Source organism: Silene latifolia, chromosome 11, assembly GCF_048544455.1.
Source record: "Silene latifolia isolate original U9 population chromosome 11, ASM4854445v1, whole genome shotgun sequence".
Classification (NCBI taxonomy): Eukaryota; Viridiplantae; Streptophyta; class Magnoliopsida; order Caryophyllales; family Caryophyllaceae; genus Silene; species Silene latifolia.
Genome location: NC_133536.1, coordinates 66,293,990 through 66,312,973, shown reverse-complemented (window position 1 = coordinate 66,312,973; position 18,984 = coordinate 66,293,990). Strand labels below are relative to the sequence as shown.

The window sequence follows — 18,984 nt, the reverse complement described above, 5'->3', positions numbered from 1 at the left end:
CATACCGACAAGAACGGCAGTCTCCATCAAGAAATAGGCGCCGTCGCAGTCACCCCAAGTAGTAGACGCCACGGCAGTCACCCCAAGAGGTTTGACGCCGTCGCAGTCACTCCAAGTGGTAGACGCCACGGCAGTCTCCATCAAGAAATAGGCGCCGTCGCAGTCACCCCAAGTAGTAGACGCCACGGCAGTCACCCCAAGAGGTCTGACGCCGTCGCAGTCACTCCAAGTGGTAGACGCCACGGCAGTCTCCGTCAAGAAGTAGGCGCCGTCGCAGTCACCCCAAGTAGTAGACGCCACGGCAGTCACCCCAAGAGGTTTGACGCCGTCGCAGTAACTCCAAGTGGTAGACGCCACGACAGTCAATAACAAGAAGCAGACGCCGGCTCACACTGTCACACACCGACAAGAGCGGCAATCACCATCGGGACGCAGACACCTCGACGGTCACGACCAGCGCAGGTGATACTCGCAAAGCGGTCAAAATGCCTTAGAAGCGTTAACACAGTTGAGGAACGCACTATAGACTGCCTCGGCCAAGCCGAGGCGGAAACAAAAGAGGCTCAATTAATAAACGTAAGAGAATAACTCAGACGAAGACGGGAAAAGACCTCGGCCAAGCCAGAGGCAAAGTGAAAACGCTAAGTACAAGATGAAGCTCAACCCAATGAAATGCAACTTCGGTGTCCGGGCAGGTAAATTCCTCGGTGTACTTGTCAGTGCCAGAGGCATCGATGCAAATCCAGACAAAATCCAAGCAATCCTAGACCTGCCGGAGCCAAGGAATCGAAAAGAGGTTATGATGCTGACCGGGAGAATGGCGGCTCTCGCCCGTTTCATCTCTCGGTCAGCCGACAAGAGCACCCCATTCGTCAAAGTATTGAAAGGAAATAAAGAGTTCAGCTGGGGGGAGGAACAGAGCACGGCTTTTAAGCAACTGAAAGCTCATCTTCAGACTCTCCCAACTCTGTCCGGCCGATCTTGGGAGACGCTATACCTATACATAGCGATTACCTCGGCCACGGTCGGCGCCGTGATCATCGGGGAAGAAGACAAACAAAGAACATCCAATCTACTTTGTCGCCATACGCTGTTGCCCGCCGAGAGAAATTACCCACTAATTGAAAAAGCAGCCTTCGCCGTCGTCGTTGCCACGAGGAAGTTAAAACCCTACTTCGACGCACACCCCGTGACGGTCCTAACCGATCAGCCATTGGAGAAAGCTTTGGAAAAATTCGAACAATCCGGCAGGCTCATCAAATGGGCAGTGGAACTCTCTGGTTTCGGCATTCAGTACAAACCAAGGCCTTCGATAAAGGGGCAAGCACTTGCAGATTTCCTGGCCGAATGCACATATCAAGAAGAGCCAAACCCAGGTGTATGGGAGGTTTACACCGACGGCTCCTCCACGACGAACAGCTCAGGAGCCGGCATCCTTATCATCAGCCCAAACGGGGACGAGTTCGAGTACGCCTTGAAATTCACCTTCTCGGCCTCGAACAACGAATCCGAATACGAGGCGGTGATAACCGGAGTCGAGCTAGCTAGGGCTGCCGGAGCAGAACACATTGTGTTGAAGACAGACTCACTGTTGGTTACTAACCAAATCAGAGGGGAGTTTGAGGCTCGGGACGACGGAATGGTAAGGTACCTAGAGAGGGTAAAGGCCGACATAGCGAAATTGAAATCTTTCCAAATCCAATGCGTTCCCAGATCCGAGAACAACCGGGCCGACGCTCTCTCCAAACTTGCCAGCTCAACCATCAAGAATGTCGGCCAACCGTGCTTTGGTAGATATCGAGAATGCGAAGAGCATCACCGAGACCGTCGGCATGGTGGGCAACATAGAGACCGAGACAACGTGGATGACTCCGATAATGAAATACAAACTTACGGGTGAATTGCCGGGAGGACCGCAATCCCTCGGCCAAAATAAAATAAAAGGATCGCCGCGGATACATGGTGTTCGAAGGGGAACTGTACAGAAGATCCGTAATAAGACCACTCTTGAAGTGTGTCGGTCCAGCCGACGCAGAACTGATACTGACAGAGATTCACGAAGGCATCTGTGGACACCACATGGGGGCAAGAACACTAGCCCACAAAGCTCTCCGAGCCGGCTACTTCGCCCACCATGCTTCAAGATTCCGAACAAAGACCAAGAAGTGCACGAACCGTCGATGCATGCCCCGGGATACACGCTCCCTCCGGGGACCTACAACCGTGCTTAGTCCCCTTCCTTTCGCACAGTGGGGGATGGACATGCTAGGGCCGTTCCCAACGGCCTCCGGAGGAAGGAAGTTCTTAATCGTCGCCGTTGATTACTTCACCAAATGCGTTGAAGTCGTAGCGATGACGGCGAAGACCACAAAGGCGGCCGTCGAAAGGTAATCTGGGAAAATGTTATAACTCGCTTCGGATTACCCCAAGTTATGGTATTTGACCACGGCCGAGAGTTTTGGAGCGACTGATAATGAACTGGCTAGAAGAGCTTGGCATCAAGTTTGCGTACTCCTCCGTCTGCCACCCACAGAGCAACGGGCAGGCGGAGGCAGCCAATAAAACAATCCTCAACAGTTTGAAGAAGACAGTTGAAGACCTTAAGGGAAGGTGGGCCGATGAAATACCCGGTGTCCTGTGGTCCCTTCGGACCACGGAGAAAGAAGCAACGGGGTACACCCCCTTCCACTTAGTCTACGGTTCCGAAGCAGTCCTACCAATTGAAGCAACGGTGCCAACATTCAGAACGGCTACCTTTAACCCAGTTGAAAACGAGGAAGGCCTGAAAGCTTCCCTAGACCTGGTCGAAGAAAGCCGAGATACAGCACGCCTCAACTTGGCCGTATATCAAAATCGGATGAAAAGAGCCTACAACCGAAGAGTCCACAAAAGGGACTTAAAAGTGGGAGACCTAGTCCTAAGGAAGTCGGCTGCCACCAACAAAGGAAATATTCATGGTAAAATGACGGCCAACTGGGAAGGTCCCTACAAAGTGGTTGAGGAGATGAGGCCGGGCACATACCGGTTGACAGACATGGGAGGTGTGCATTTGATGAGCCATTGGAACACCGATAACTTGAGAAAATACTTTGTATAGCGGCGGAGGTGTCCAAACCCATTGTGGACACCCCAACGCACGATCATAACAAACAAACGAATCACCCAAGTTTTCCATCGAAATGTTTGTCCCCTCCACAAATTGCCACCATGCGGGCACTCAAAGAGAAGAATTGCTATCGAGCCATAACCCCGATTACCTCGGCCTTAGCCGAGAGCGACGGGGATACAATGACCGATACGCTAGAAGAATTGCTATCGAGCCATAACCCCGATTACCTCGGCCTTAGCCGAGAGCGACGGGGACACAATGACCGATACGCTAGAAGAAATGCTAAAGACGTTACGCAGTTGAGATATGCATTCTAACTGAATCGGCCATGCCGACGGTAAAAACGAAGGCACTCAATTAATAACGCAAGAAGATAAGTAAAGGATCGTGATCAAAGTCCCGGCCAAGCCGAGGACCAAAAAGATAAAACTTTATTGAAAATGATTGCAAGGAGAGTACAGACGACGGCCGTCCCCATAAGGATAGCCTAAACTCTACCTACCAAAGCTTTACAAAAAGCGAGGAAACAAAAAACAAAAGGTTACAGACTTGGGATTTGAAGCGCCAAAAGATGGCAGGGAGAGAAGGCTCAATAATTGGCCCCCGAACAGCTAAAGCTATCCGAGACGCCGGGTGAGTCTGGTGACGACCGCCCGTCTCCCTATGCCTGTTGCTGCCCTCCGTCAGTAGCAGCAGCATCTTCGGTGGCCGGCTCAGAAGAGGGCTCGACGTTTTCAAGTACATTTAGCCCCTCAGCCTCCTTCACCTTTGCATCATAGGCCGCCTAACGCCTTGGCCTCAGCTATCTGAGCCGCCTTCGCCGCCTCCGTCTTCTCCGCAGCATCAACCATCTCGTCCAGAAGCTGGTCAAATTTATCCCACGGGAAGGAGCCCTCGGGAACGAGCTTTTTGATTGCCTCCCTGGTCGCCTCCTCGGCCTGGTCCCGGAATTGGGCGCACATTTTAGGGAGAAGATCATCTTGAAGCATTTCAATATCCTTCTCCTTTTGAGCAAGGGTAGCCTGCGCGTCCCTGAGCGCCTCCGCCTGGTTGTGGAACAGAACCTTCCACTCTTCCCACTTGGCCACCACGGCGTCATAAGCGCCCTTGTACCTGTCCCGCTCCTCCATCATCTTGGCAGTGGCGGCATCAGCTTCCTCAACCTTGGCCCTCTCGGCCCCTAGCAGCTTCTCAGTTTCCTCCACGTGCTTCTTGGCAGCAAAGAGATCCAGTTTAGCCTTCCCGGCTTCCCCCTTTGCGGCAGAGAGATCAAGTTTAAACTTTGCGATCAGCGGCGCAGCTTGGGCCATGGTCTTCTCCTGCTCCAGGATGTGGGAGCCGGCTTGTTTGGTCCACTTGGCCAACCTCTTATATAAATTCACACCCTCTGCCACAAGCTCGGAGGGAGGAATTTTCTGAGCTGAGGAGTCAACGATGACATTCCTGTCACCCGCCTTCTCAATAACCTTCTCAGGCTGCTTCCCTAATTGCCGTTCAGTGAGAACGGCGGCTGCCGAAGGAGGATCTACAAAAAATTTACACAGAGCATCCATGTCACCATGCATTGACACATCAGAAAGCCGGTCATCTGGGATGTCCAACGAACCAGCTAAATCCGAACCACAAGTTAGATCCGTACCAGTCTGGACCCTCTTCGTTCGAGGGCCGGCTGAGTCAGTCTTCTCCCCGGCAACGATGGAAGCAGACGGAGGCTCTTTTCTCTTCTTCGGAGGAGAAAGGGCCTTAGCAACGGTCACCGCCCCATCAGTGATTTCGATGACCTCCACAGGCTCCTGAACCACTGGGGTCGAAGAGGGAGCTGGCACAGACGCCGCCGCCAACCTGGACGCTGCCTTCTTTGTTCTCTTTGGCACGCCTCCGAGAACCCTTGCCTGGGCCGCCGCCGGATCCAGTGACTTCAGCTGCTTATCCATGAGTTCGTTGGGAGACGGTCTACGATCACGCAAGTCAGCCGTAGGATGCTGTTCAACGACCTTCCTGTCCTTGTCAAGCCCTAACCTCTGCAAAGTCCTCTCAGACAGATCTTGGCCAAACCGGTCTGCAAGAAATCAAACAAAGGTCACATAAAAGGAGTAAAACAAAGCTCTGAAACAAAAGCATGACAGGCAAAGATGGGCCCCACACCGACCCCACTCACCCTGGCTGAGGGCCGGTATGAGGCCGACATGGCAGAGCAGCTCATCCTGAAGAATAATCTGAGTCGGGGGCAGCCATCCCTTCTCGGATCAAACAAAGAAAGACGCCCGCTTCTCATCCTCAGTAAGAGGGACCATCGAAGCGTCCATCTTAACTTTACCCCGGGAGATACATTCCTCATACTCTTCCCGGTTCTCACACCGCAAGTAAACAGGGCTCTGGAAAGACCGAGGCAGTGGGTAGTCCTCCGACACTTGAACATACACCCATCGCCGTTGCCAGTCTTTGCAAGAAGTAAGTTTGGACACGGAGACGAAGCCTGGCTCCGCCTGCACGCTATACCAACCCACTTTACCAGCGATTGACGGCCGTAGATGATGAAGGCGGCGGAATAAGTTGACTGTCGGGATCTCCCCCCTAAAAAGACAGAGCCACACAAAGCCGACTATCGTCCTCATGGCCAACGGATGCAGTTGGGCCACAGCGACGTTCATAGCTCTGATGATGGCCATAACGTATTTATTCAAAGGAAACCGCAGCCCATACTCCAGGTGCCTGATGTACACGCCGGTGTGACCCGGTGGAGGGCAACAGACCGCCTGACCCTCCTTAGGGATAACGATCTTGTACCCCTCACCGAAGGAGAAATGGCCTCCGAAAAATGTCTCGCCGAACAATCGGCGAACAATTATGGGACCAAGCACGGTCAAGACCAGTCGTGCGAGCCTCGCCATGATCCGGGATAGACAGCCTCCCACCATCAGAAGGAGTCCTCTTATCCTCATCAGCATCGTCATCCTCATCCTCCCGTTCCTCCAAAATTGGTGGATCGACTACGGGAGAAGGAGACCTAGGGCCCCCAAACCTTATCGGGATGGCGTCTAATATCCCCTCCCCATCAACACGCAACGGGGAACCCCCCGCCGCAGAAGTGCTAGTCCCGGCGTCAGCAGAAGACATAATAGCAATAATTATTTAACAAAATAAAAAGTGAAGAAATTTTTTTGTTTACCTTGAAGAAAAACACTCGCCGGAGTAACAACTCTGAAAATTAGAAGACAAAGAAGCCCTTGAAAGTTTAGAGAGAAGAAAAATTTTGGAGAATGAAATTGGTGGCCAATTTCACGGAATAACTGCCCTATTTATAGGGAAAAGCCCATAAAGAAGGACCAATCAGAGAACAGCCCATGAAGCGTCACTAGTAGAAAAAACCCTTACAGTGGCGGTCAAAAATGACCTTTTATGGCGGTTTTTAAAGGTTTTGGGTGCGTCGTTTATCACGGGTCGTATATACTTTTGCGACGGTTATACAACCGCCACGATAGCTAGCCTATAGTGTCGGTTTTCCAAACAAAACCGCCATTATAACCTTATATAAAACGACGGTTTTTAGACAAAAACCGCCGCTATAACTCATCTATAATGGCGGTTATTGTTTGAAAACCGCCAACATAGTTATTTTTAATAATAACTTCGTACCACAACTGCCACTACATGTTTTCTATAACATCGGTTGTTGTTAAAGAACCGCCACTAAAAGTAATTATGACGTCGGTTGTTAGCAAAGAACCGCCACTAAAGGTTACCCAATAGTGGCGTTTCATACTTAAGAACCGCCACCATAGATAGATATTTTTAAAAAAAAAAAAAAATTATTTGCTACCAAAATTTCGGATCCTGTAGATTTGACAAAGCCAAATAGTAAAATAAAAAACATGCATACAAAAGAATCCAACAACTAAACTTGCATATCATCCGACAGACAATAATAAAATGTTCAAAATTATACATATAAGTGTATAAATAATCACATACACATCTTACTTAATAAACTAATCAACATTCCATGTTCTCTAAACATTTAATATCCCACACGCCTTTAACATCTTTCATCTCGTCAATGAACATTGTTGAATCTGCAATAATACATTTAGCAAACCAATAGTTTAGAAAAACAACCTAAACATTATTAAAATCAACATAAGACACTAAAGAACACTCCCAGGTTTGATTGAATGTTTTAAGGAGATATGAACGTTATTAGCGAAAATAAGCCGGCGACCGCAATTAAGCCTAACTCGACTAAAGGTAAAATCCTATTTAAAAATAAAACTAGTTGCTGGTGTTAACCTATTTAAGGCATGTGAAGGCCTCTATAACATGTAAGGACTCATATCACAATGTTTAGACATCAAAGTGGTTTTTACATTGCATAAGTATTTCCAAGATTGAAATTAAAACATACCTCTTGAAATATGGTTGATATAAGAAAGGTAATATTCACGGCAACAAGCACACACACAACTCCCTTGGAAAAAAACCATGTGGTTATGAACTATTTCATAGCACTTGCACAATATCCTTACCGAGTGCTGACAATATAAAGTTAGTCAACGGTCAAACAGTTTTTTTTAATGATGAATTGATATGAAGATAGCTTGTTTACATATATCCCGTATAATTCTCTCTCGGAGATTATTGAGAGCATATAGAACTTGAAAAGACAAGAATCTAAGCCATAATGATCAAGAAGATAAAACAATTTGGGAAGTAGTGTCGAACCTTTGATATTCCATTCCGTGAGCATGGAAAATAGATATGCCGGACCATCCACTTATGTACAGGCTGTGGCAAAACAAGTGAACCCTTTGAACGGATGGTATATATAAAATTTTTTAAAAAGATGCAAATATCGGTTGAAGTTAAAAGTGACACATCTTATAAATGAATTTTATACAGTGGGGGAGGCGAATCATTTAAACGGGCAGCAGTTATAAATGAATTTTATACACTAGGGGATGCGAATATTTTAAGCAGGTAGCAGTTGTTACTATACATATGTATAAGCCATCATTTCATCATAATCTTTTCATGGTTGAAGCTCACGTCACAAGGTTTCAGAGTAAATAACCTCGGATTAAAAACAGTATTGCTAAGAGCTATCGACTATCAATTTTCTCAATCAAGAGTGTCTAATATGACTATATGACGTAGCAAACATGTCTATTACAGTTGTATATTATCAAGTTACAGTTGTGTATTATCAAAGGAAATGAATAAGCCATCATTTCATCATAATATTTCCATCCTAACAAAAGTGGCTATGTTTTCATTTTGCTATCGCTGAAATGATTAATAACTTTCTAGCTAAGTAAACTATTCTTGCGTCTTCATACAACATACCCACGAAGACAAGAAACTACGAACAACCTAACAAGCACGGACATAACCTACGAAGGAGAGACCTCATGTTGGCATGAACTTTAGCAAACTCCATTGAAATTCACTTCTAACTGGTTTTATAACAGTGAAAACACCGGGTTTGTTCAATGATGATTACTATATGATAAAACGATGACCACTTTTTGACATACAGAGATTGGACTTACCTTGCCATTCACTGATGCAGTCTTCTGATTGTGCCATTGCTTTTACTCACAGTTTGACTGCTGTTAAATTAGGCTGCAAGAAAGTTCTGGTTTTTAGGCTCTTTGCTGAACCCAATTCCTTGTGTTCTACTTTCTCTGATGCATTTCGCTTTTCAAATTCCTCCTCGCATATTATGAAAAGAGTAAAAAGTTCAGTAACACAAGGAGCAGGACATTTTAGCCCATGTTATTAAGTTTAAGGACTTTTCGCTTACGCACATTCTTTCTTACAAATTGGCAATCCATCCATGAAGCATTTTCTGCAAATATGCATAAAGCTGAATCATGAATGTTCCTGAAATACATCATTTAAGAAAGGTCATCAGAGTTATTCTTATACCAATACCAACATTATTTAGGGATCACTTTCTGATCTTGTACACTTTTCCTGCACAAATGAGTTTTCTGCACAAACACACATAATGACACAAACTCAAACCATTATTCTTGGTACCTGCATTGTTCCTTCTCTTTAGAAAAATCCACAAAAACCAATCTTCTGTTGCTTCCCTTGTTTTCTGCAAAACCATTAAAAGAGTCCACCACTTTGTTAAAAGAAAATCATTTGTTTAATGATGAAATACTAGATTATGCAGGCAACAGATTACATCAAGAATGTGAAATTGAGCTAGGAAACTTGGCTAGTCTTGTATTTTAGTCTCGCCAGTAAAACTAACGAAAATCCTTGCCCCTTCCTCGTGTAATAGATTTAATGAAGACGAGACACTTATAATCGTAAGTGTTTGTATTGGAGCTGAACACAGAATCAAACTTAGTCGACTTAAAAGGTTCAATAACAAGAAAATTAATAACAATTCATGACAATTTTGAAGTCGTCACATCTCAGACAAGATTAAGGGCCAAGAAGACATTTGAACTTTTTGACATTAATATCACTAAAAAGCCTCCAAATTCAAGTACTTTTCAATCCCATTAAATAATTCTATGACAATAGTTGCTCCAAAAGTTCACAAAACGACAGTGCGTAAATAAAGTTGGGAAGCAGGCCCTAGGCTGGTGGGCGCATCATAGCATTTCTTGCGATTTCCTTACACACCGGCTAACCTTTTTCTCTAAAACCGTTCCTGTCCTTTCTCCATTCCTTCTGCAATATCAGAAACAAAACTAATTTTGAATTTAATTCGCCCATGAATTTAATTCGCCCCTGAAATTATGGGTATCAATCTGCTGCATTCGACTAAATTTTAACGAACCCATGAAGAGGGGGCGACCAATTACTACACAAACTTGGCTCTCCTGGGCTTCTCACATACACCCAATTCACGTACTCTTGATACCCATAATTTCAGCAGATGATTAAATTTGGAAGATTAATTCATCATTCATCCAAAATCAAAATCTGAACTAACCCTAATTGCAAATTAAAATCAATCAAAACGATCAAAATCCAAAAAAATTGGGATAATGAAATGAAGAATTGGGGCGTTTGAGGAGTATATAAGGAGAATCAATTGGCTATATAAACATTAAATTGATCGCAAGAGAAACCTTGGAAAAGAAAATAAGCAGAGTAAGAATGAATCATACCTAATATTCAAGAAAATAAGCAGAGTAAGAATGAATCATAGCTAGAAGCGCTGAATCGAGGGAGAGCATTGAGTGCCGTGGGAAAGCGTTGGCAGTGACGAAGGAGAACGCTGAGGCTATGAGAGGCGGAGAACGATGTTGAGCGGAGGATGATTCACGGTGTGAGGGTGAGAATGGTGAAAGCATGAATGATGATAATTGACGAGGGTTTAAGTGGTTTGGAGATTAGATGAAGAAGAGTAGAAGACGAAGTAAATTATGTAGTTTTGGAAACTCAATCAGAGAATTCTAAAGGGATTTTGGATTTTTTTTTTTTAATTTTGCTATTAAAGTCGGTTATAGTTAAAAACCGACACAAAAATATATAATGGCGGTTTTTTAGTCCTAAATATTGTCACTTTGTATTAACTTTTAGCGTCAATTTTAACGTCGGTTTTTAATAGAACCGCCACAATTGACCTATAGTGGCGTTTTCTATTTGGAACCGCCATAAAAAACATCTCTTATCACGTCAGTTCTTACTTAAACCGCCACAATAGACCCTCTACATACATGAAAATTTCATTCCCGCCAATTTATTGGGCTTTTCGCGTCGTTTCTGTTAGAACCGCCATGATAACCGCGTCGTAATAGGGGTTTTTTCTACTAGTGCGTCATCCAATCAGCGAACAGACACGTGCCGGACATGCAACCACGGGAAGTCAATCGTTGCAACAGTTGAACGTCAATCAATGCAACAGTGACCAAGCGTCTTCAACACGCCCATTCACATCTCTCCGCCTATTCACCTTCCTCACCAAATTCCCAAGCATCTGTTCTCCGCCGGCCACATGATCAATCAAGCTAGGTAGCGCCGGTCGGGGGCAAACAAAAACAACCGGCACTCTCAACCCTGGTCTCGGCCAGCGTCACTTTCTTTTCCACATCGGATGCCCAATACACATCCATGTGGAGGGGGGATATGGTACGGCCTAAGAATGATCAGGCCGAGGTAAAAGAAGCCGTCGCAGTAGAAGAAGCCGATGCAGAAAATTTTTTACAAATTACTTGCGCAGAATATACGCTCAAACGTACATCGGAGCCCATACCACGGCATAGACTACGCTGGGGGCAAATTGATGGGGCATATTCTGCACCGCTGACCAAGTCAACATATTGAGCAAGGTCAAGTCAACATATTGAGCAAGGTCAAAGATATCCACAGCAATTCAACGACTTAGACAGCCTAGCCGATGCAGCCCATCGGCCTGTCAGCCTGGGTCTCGGCATGGCAACCTACCAGCCGGGGCACATACCCGCGTACTCATATCCAAGAACCCTCGGCGGTGAGTCAACAGGGCCCGCCGGCCCGCCATAGGTCCCTCGGCCGAGGGGCAGATCAGTCTTTCCACCTGCTAGCCACTTGGCCACTTGGCCACTACGTGACAAAAGGTGAAAGTCTATAAATACTCCTCAACCTTCATTGAGGAAAGGATCCACAATTGAACCTAAGAATCACTATTCATCTGGTATTATCTTCCTTATCTCTCTACAATATACATTTAGTCAAGTAACAACAACTTACCTCTCTAAGTCACTGACTTGAGCGTCGGAGTGAGTACGCTTGGCACAAAGCCAAGCCCTCAGTTCGTTCATTGTTGCAGGAGAGGCCGAGAGGAACGATAAAGACAAGAAGGATTCAAGCAAAGACGTCATTCTACGAGCTACGAGTGGTAACAAATATCTGCTCTGGAATTACACCCGGAACAATTGTATTTACATAAGCATGGTTTTGATTGTGGTGGAGTATTATTGTAATATTAAAAGATTTATTCTAGCAGACATTACCTTATGGTACTGTAGTGTGTGATTACTCACCTTCGGGTTGAGGCTGCCTCGGCCAGAGATTGGCGGGATGATTAGTGTAACGAGTAGAGCTCGGCTGAAGTGTGCTAATAAGTCATATATTGTAGAGTTATATTGTCGTTATATACTGTTGTTAGTTATTCTACTCAACCTCGTGGTTGACAGTGTATTCGTGCACACCTGTGATGAACCGTTTTATGGGGAGCAGATTTGACAGGTACTAAAGATTAGCCGATTTGGGAGCTATGGGATGCGTGAGGACTTGGCCGACCTACCTGGAAGTCTAGACCACATAGATTATGAGATCACTTTATTTATTTCCGCTGCGAGTTGTAATTATTTTATATTAAGTTTTAGTTGGTTAAGTTTTAATAATATGTAATCACTAAGTTTTAATTTAAAGTACTTTGGTATTGTTGTACTTTGTTATTTACTACCTCGGGAAACCGAGATGGTAACAGTCTTATTTATTTGGGAATGTCTAATTAAAGGCTCCTGAATAAATGGGGTGTTAATACGTTATTAGTTTAGTGCTCCCTTCACTTCCGTCAATAAGACTTGTTCAAAATTCCCTCAAAAAATACGCAAATGGATGAGTAGAGGCATGCAACATTTTGGTCAAAGCCGTAGTCTAAGTGAAGACCCCCCTCCCCATCATAATAGAAACAAACACAATATAACTTTGACACAAATTTATTATGTGTATAAATTTAATAATAATGCAATTTCTTTGCTTTAGTTTTCAATATATATTTGAACTAATCCTTGGAAAGGATACCCACCACCTGAACTAGAATACTTTGCCTAGCAACTTTGCTCTTGTGTGTTCGTGAACGCTTTACGTAACCAGGGGCGGACGCAGGAATTTATCGAAAGGGGGCACAAATTTTTTTCCGATACATTATTTTTTATTTTAAACAGCATTTTTTTATTACGGATTTTTTTTCCTCCCAAAAGATAGAAAAATAACTAATTTTAATAATTTTTTTAGTTTAAAAATTAGTATTTTATTTTGAACTTTCTTCTGAAATATTTAAATTTGAAATAAATGTACTTTGTAAATAAAAATAAATAATATCTCCTATGATAAGATATATTATATTCTACTAATATTTAAATAAACATTAAACACAAGTGGTTCAATGGTAGAGAAGGTGGTATGTAACCTCGAGGTCAAGGGTTCAAACCCTGGGAGAAACATTTTTTACATATAAATTGTAGCTTACTAACGAGATGGGCCTTGAGATCATAAACCTAGGGCACCAAGAATCGAACCTGTGACCTTGCAAAGGTCAACTAAAAAGCTTACCAACTGAACCACATAAACCCCGAAAAATTCATGGTGGGCACGTGCCCACCCGGGCCCCCCTAGATCCGCCCATGTACGTAACCAAATAAGATCGAGCAACATAATCCATAAAAGCATCATATAAGGCGTTACACACTCTCTACTCAGAGGAGAACAATCTCCGAAAGACAAGAGGCAATATCGAGTTAACGCCCAAGCACCAGCACCACATTTACCGTGTGTTTTCTAAGAAGTCAAAAACTTAAAACCTCAAAAAGAATGTCATTTACTACAAAACCTATTAGAATATACTAGTGTATATTCCCTATTTGTATTCTTGGTAAATATTGTTAGGAGCATATATTTAGCATATTGTTTCCTTATTTCTAGGATAGGTTTGCTGTAATTAGTTGATAGCCTTGTGTATATATTGACTATCTTAATGAATGGAAATCCCCAAGGGAATACAATTCTTATATGGTATCAACCCTAAAACGATCCCTAAGCCTTCCGCTCCTCCCTTCTTCTTCTTCTTCTTCTTCTTCTTCTTCTTCTTCTTCTTCTTCTTCTTCTTCTTCTTCTTCTTCCCTATCCTTTGCAGCAATGACAAACGATACAGTCCCTTCTAAAGCTCCATTCCACCCGGCATACTCTGTCTCAAATATCAAAAATTACGTCCAAATAACCCTCGAGTCCGAAAACGTCCATTACGCATCATGGGTAGAACTCTTTCTCAATACTGCCCGCGCCTTTGATGTCATTGACCATATCGACCCACCCAAGGGTGCCGTTATCAATAAAGATGCTCAATGGACGCGTCTCGACGCGATCGTTAAACAATGGATCTATAGCACAATTTCCTTCGACCTCCTTCACACCATCCTTGAACCTGGTGCCACGGCTCAAGCTACGTGGGATCGCCTCAAGGACATCTTCGTTGACAATCAACACTCCCGAGCCGTCTTATTGGAGCAGCAGTTCTCTAGTATCCATATGGATAATTACCCCGATGTATCGTCATACTGTCAAGCGCTCAAGATGATCGCTGACCAACTTGCTAACGTTGGTACTCCGGTCTCCGATACCCGCCTTGTCCTTCAAATGGTCATTAAGGTCTCCGATGGGTTTGATGGGATTGCGTCCATTATTCAGCAACGCGACCCATTACCCTCTTTCTATAAAGCACGATCAATGCTCGCACTCGAAGAAAAACGCCGCGCAAATGTCACAGGCTCCTCTGCCACCGCGCTTCATGTTTCTCAGGCCAACCCTTCCTCCTCTGATTCGGAGTCTCGCAACAATTCCAACAAATCTAAGGATGCATCCTCTAATTCAAATAAGGGGAAGGGTGGTCGCAATAATCGACGAAATAACCGTGGTAAGAATGGTGGTGGTGGCTCGTCTAATGGTCAGAATTCGGGTAGCAGTAGCGGTGGTCGCGGAGGTCAGCAGCCTGGGACTTGGACTTGGGTACCACTGTCACCTTGGCAGGCCCCACAGCAGCAACAAGGGTGGACCATGCCTCCCTGCCCGTACCCTACAGCCGGCTGGACGCCTTCCCCTGCATCGCGTCAACCAGGTATTCTTAGTCCGCGCCCTTCTCAAGCTTTTATTGCGCAACCAGGAACCGTTGGTGCATCTCAGGGAGCGTTCGTTCCTACGGATATTGCTGCGGTGATGCAATCTTTATCGCTTCAACAGCCGGATGATGGTTACTCTATGGACACCGGTGCGTCGTCGCACATGACATCCACCAATGGTAATCTCTCGTCTTATTCTAAATTAAGTAGTAATCGTCACATAGTAGTCGGAAATGGTCACTTGATTCCTATTGTCGGTCGTGGTGCTATGTCCCTTCCCCCTCCTAACCAATCCCTCACATTAAAAAACGTACTGCATGTTCCCAACATTATTAAGAACTTGGTCTCTGTTCGAAAATTTACAACCGATAATTATGTTTCCGTTGAATTTGACCCACTTGGTTTTACTGTGAAGGATCTCAAGACGGGGATGCCGATTATGAGAAGTAATAGCACGGGGGACCTCTACCCTCTTCACACCACGCCACCCTCTCCATCGACTGCCCAAGCCTTAACCGTCGTCGATGCCTCTACTTGGCACGAGCGCTTAGGACATCCCGGCCCCGACATTTTCAATTCTTTGCGTACTCATAAAAACATTGCTTGTCGTCTTATTAATAAATTTGTTGTTTGCCATTCATGTCAGCTAGGAAAACACATTAAACTTCCTTTTCATAATTCTTTATCTAATACTTTGCTGCCATTTGATATCATACATACGGATTTATGGACTTCGCCTGTTTTGAGTACCTTGAATCACCGCTAGTATATTTTATTTCTCGACGATTACACAAGTTTCCTATGGACCTTCCCTCTCACAAACAAATCCCAAGTTGCACACGTATTTACTAGCTATTATGAAATGATTAAAACCCAATTTAATCTACCCATAAAAACTTTACAGTGTGACAACGGCCGTGAATTTGACAATTCCCCCCTTCACCAATTTTTTGCGTCTCGTGGTATTTTATTCCGATTTTCTTGTCCCCACACCTCCCCCCAAAATGGGAAAGCGGAACGAAAAATCCGAACTATAAATAACACCATTCGCACCCTTCTTATTCACGCCCATATGCCCCCCAATCTATGGCACCATGCCCTTGCCATGGCCACATACATTCACAATGTCCTACCTAGCAAAGCCAACCATTATGACTCCCCTACCTCTAGCCTATATAAACGAGTCCCGTCCTATGCCCATCTTCGGAACTTCGGATGCCTTTGCTACCCACATACTCCCTCCTCTACCATTCACAAATTGGCCCCCCGTGCTACACCATGTGTCTTTCTCGGTTACCCGTCTAATCATCGTGGATACAAGTGTTTGGATTTAGTGACTCGGAAAATAATTATTACCCGTCACGTAACTTTTGATGAGACTGTGTTTCCATTTGCCAAAAACAACCCACCACCAGCCTCTTCTTATCAATTTCCTAAGAAGTCAAAAACTTAAAACTTCAAAAAGAATGTCATTTACTACAAAACCATTCTTGATAGTAACATCAAAAAAAGAAAATTACCCAAGACTCTGGATCCGCACCCCAAGTTTCTCCTTGCTTGTTATATTATACTTCCTTGCAATGAACTCCAAAAATTCCTCAACGTTAGCATCTCGAAGTTTGCGATGAAGCTACAAAGCAAGAAGGGCAACTATTTTCTCAGTTGTTATCTCGTACACTTCGTCTATACCATTGCTTATAGAGAAGTAGTGAATTACAAGTGGTTGCATTAGGATGGGACCCAATTCTAGCTCTTCAAACTTCTCAACGCCCTCATTTTTGCATAATGCCTCTTGCAAATCAAACAAAGAAGTTATCCTATGAGTAGCTACATGGCAGTGGATGAAGGCATTGATCTGACATAAGCAAAGAAAATGGTAAGGACTGAGTGTATGGCCAATACTAATTTCATACAAAATGACAAAGATGAATTGTTTCTTTCTAACTGTTCCTTCTCATAATTCATAAAAACTTAATCATAACAAACCAGAAAATCGCACGTAACTTTGAACTAACATATTGAATATCAAAAGGCGAATGTGATTGACCTTTCCTTCAGTAAAAAGAACCTGACGAAGTGGCGGAATTTCCTGCATTTGAAACCCTAAAGCCTACCAAGAATCCGCCTTTAATCTAACCAAAGCCGCATGTGAAACCTTCCAAGACGAAACATGCTCCGTACCACAAGCAACCATTTCCCCGTGAGCGGCAACGACAGCAGCCTCAATCTTATCCCTCTGTTCAGAGACAGCATTGTTTTTCCGTGACTACGGAAGTGGGAACTTATTTTGCGGTGGTTTGTGAGGACAAATAGTAATCACGCCATCAGGCCGTAAATGATGCTGGTGTTCCTGCAATGAATTAGAAGAACTAGGATTAGGGTTTTGATGTGGTAAATAATTCTGATTTTGGGGGAAATTATAAGGCCATGTTCTTTTCGACTTAATTTCAGTTCTAATAAGTTCAGTTTAGTTCAGTTCAGCTCTATTAAGTTCAGTTACTTCAGTTCAGCTCCATTCAGTTCAGTTCAGTTCAGTTCAGTTCAGATCAGATCAGATCAGTTCATATTATTTTAATTCAACATTAATATTATTATTATTATTATTATATTAATTTATTTACTATTTTTATTATTAATATTATATTATTATATTATTTTTCTCTTTATTATATTACTATTATATTACGATTATATTTATTAATAATTAATTCGTATTGTTTATATTATTATATTTATAATTAATATATTTATTATTATTATTATTATAATATTATATTTAGTAATATTATATTAATAAGTTATTATATTATATTTATTATTTTATTAATATATTCATTATTATCAATATTAATAATCACATATTTATTATTATTATTATTATTATATTTAATATTATTATATTAATAAGTTATTATAGTAGACCTATTATTATTATTTATATTATTATTATATTTTTCTATTTTTTAGTTATTATTATTAATATATTATATTATTATTAATATTTTATCATTATATTACTAATATATTATTATTATTATTATTATTATTATTATTATCACTATATTAATACTATATATTAAATGCAGAAACCAAGGGAGTTCAATGTAATTAAAGAAATTTATACAAATTAATTATACTATATAGTTTTAAATCAATAGCACCGTGTGTTGGACCCGATTAAGGGATCTCAATGCAAATATTATATAATTTGGGCTAAAATTAAATTATATAGAAGCTTGATAATTTTCTTAAACATGGTCAATTTTCTTAAAATAAAATAATTAATTAAGATGGTCAATTTCCTTAAAATAAAATAATTAATTAAAATGGTCAATTTCAAGAAGACTAAAAGAAAGAAGATACCTAGTAATTTTCCTAAATATTTATAGAAGACTAGAAGATGGTCAATTTCCTTAAAATAAAATACTCCCTCCAATTTTTTTTTATCTTCCCCTTTCTTTAATATATGTTAGGAGTATTTTATTGAAAGGGGAAGATAATAGGAACTTGGAGGGAATAATTAATTAGTATAAACATGCACACTTATGGTATTAATTATTATCATCATAAAATTTAATATTAAATTTAAAATCTATGCAATTTTATTAAACTTTATAATTTATTAGATGTATAGAGATGTTAATTATTAACATACAAAAATATAATAAGTAGGTTATAAATAATTTAAGTTAGATTCCAAATATATAATATTGCATAATTCTTTCGATTTGATTTAATGCATATATGTTTAGAATTATGCAATAATATATATTTGGAATTAGGTTTAGAGAGATTTTGAAGAATTGAAGGGAAGGGTAGCAAATGGAAAATATTGTGCAAAAAGTACTGAAATGAGTAAGAAACATACTGCGAAAATAAATTACCTTTATATAAATATATAATCCTCTTAAAATTACATGTTTAAGTAGTAAAAATAATTTCGTCAGTAAAGAAAAGAATTGTAGTAACATTGGATATAGTTATATGATGATAGTAATCACTCATTTGAATAGTAAAAGTAACAATATT

General features: G+C 42.2%; 2 protein-coding genes across 2 annotated transcripts; one reads left to right on the top strand and one right to left on the bottom strand.

Annotated features, from left to right (window-relative positions):
* Positions 1–13,978: 13,978 nt before the first annotated feature.
* On the top strand, positions 13,979–15,721 carry LOC141613506 (uncharacterized). Its single transcript, XM_074432248.1, has one exon. The coding sequence runs from the start codon at positions 13,979–13,981 to the stop codon at positions 15,719–15,721; it is 1,743 nt and encodes a 580-aa protein (XP_074288349.1).
* A 750-nt stretch (positions 15,722–16,471) lies between these two features.
* On the bottom strand, positions 16,472–17,254 carry LOC141613505 (protein NO VEIN-LIKE). Its single transcript, XM_074432247.1, is given in 2 exon segments — positions 16,472–16,905; positions 16,942–17,254. Coding segments are annotated over 2 exon segments (642 nt in total). The 5' UTR covers positions 17,150–17,254.
* Positions 17,255–18,984: the final 1,730 nt, after the last annotated feature.

What these genes read in the sequence shown, in the direction of transcription:
- LOC141613506 (XM_074432248.1), top strand. Translation starts at nt 13,979, where the DNA reads ATGACAAACGATACAGTCCCTTCTAAAGCTCCATTCCACCCGGCATAC.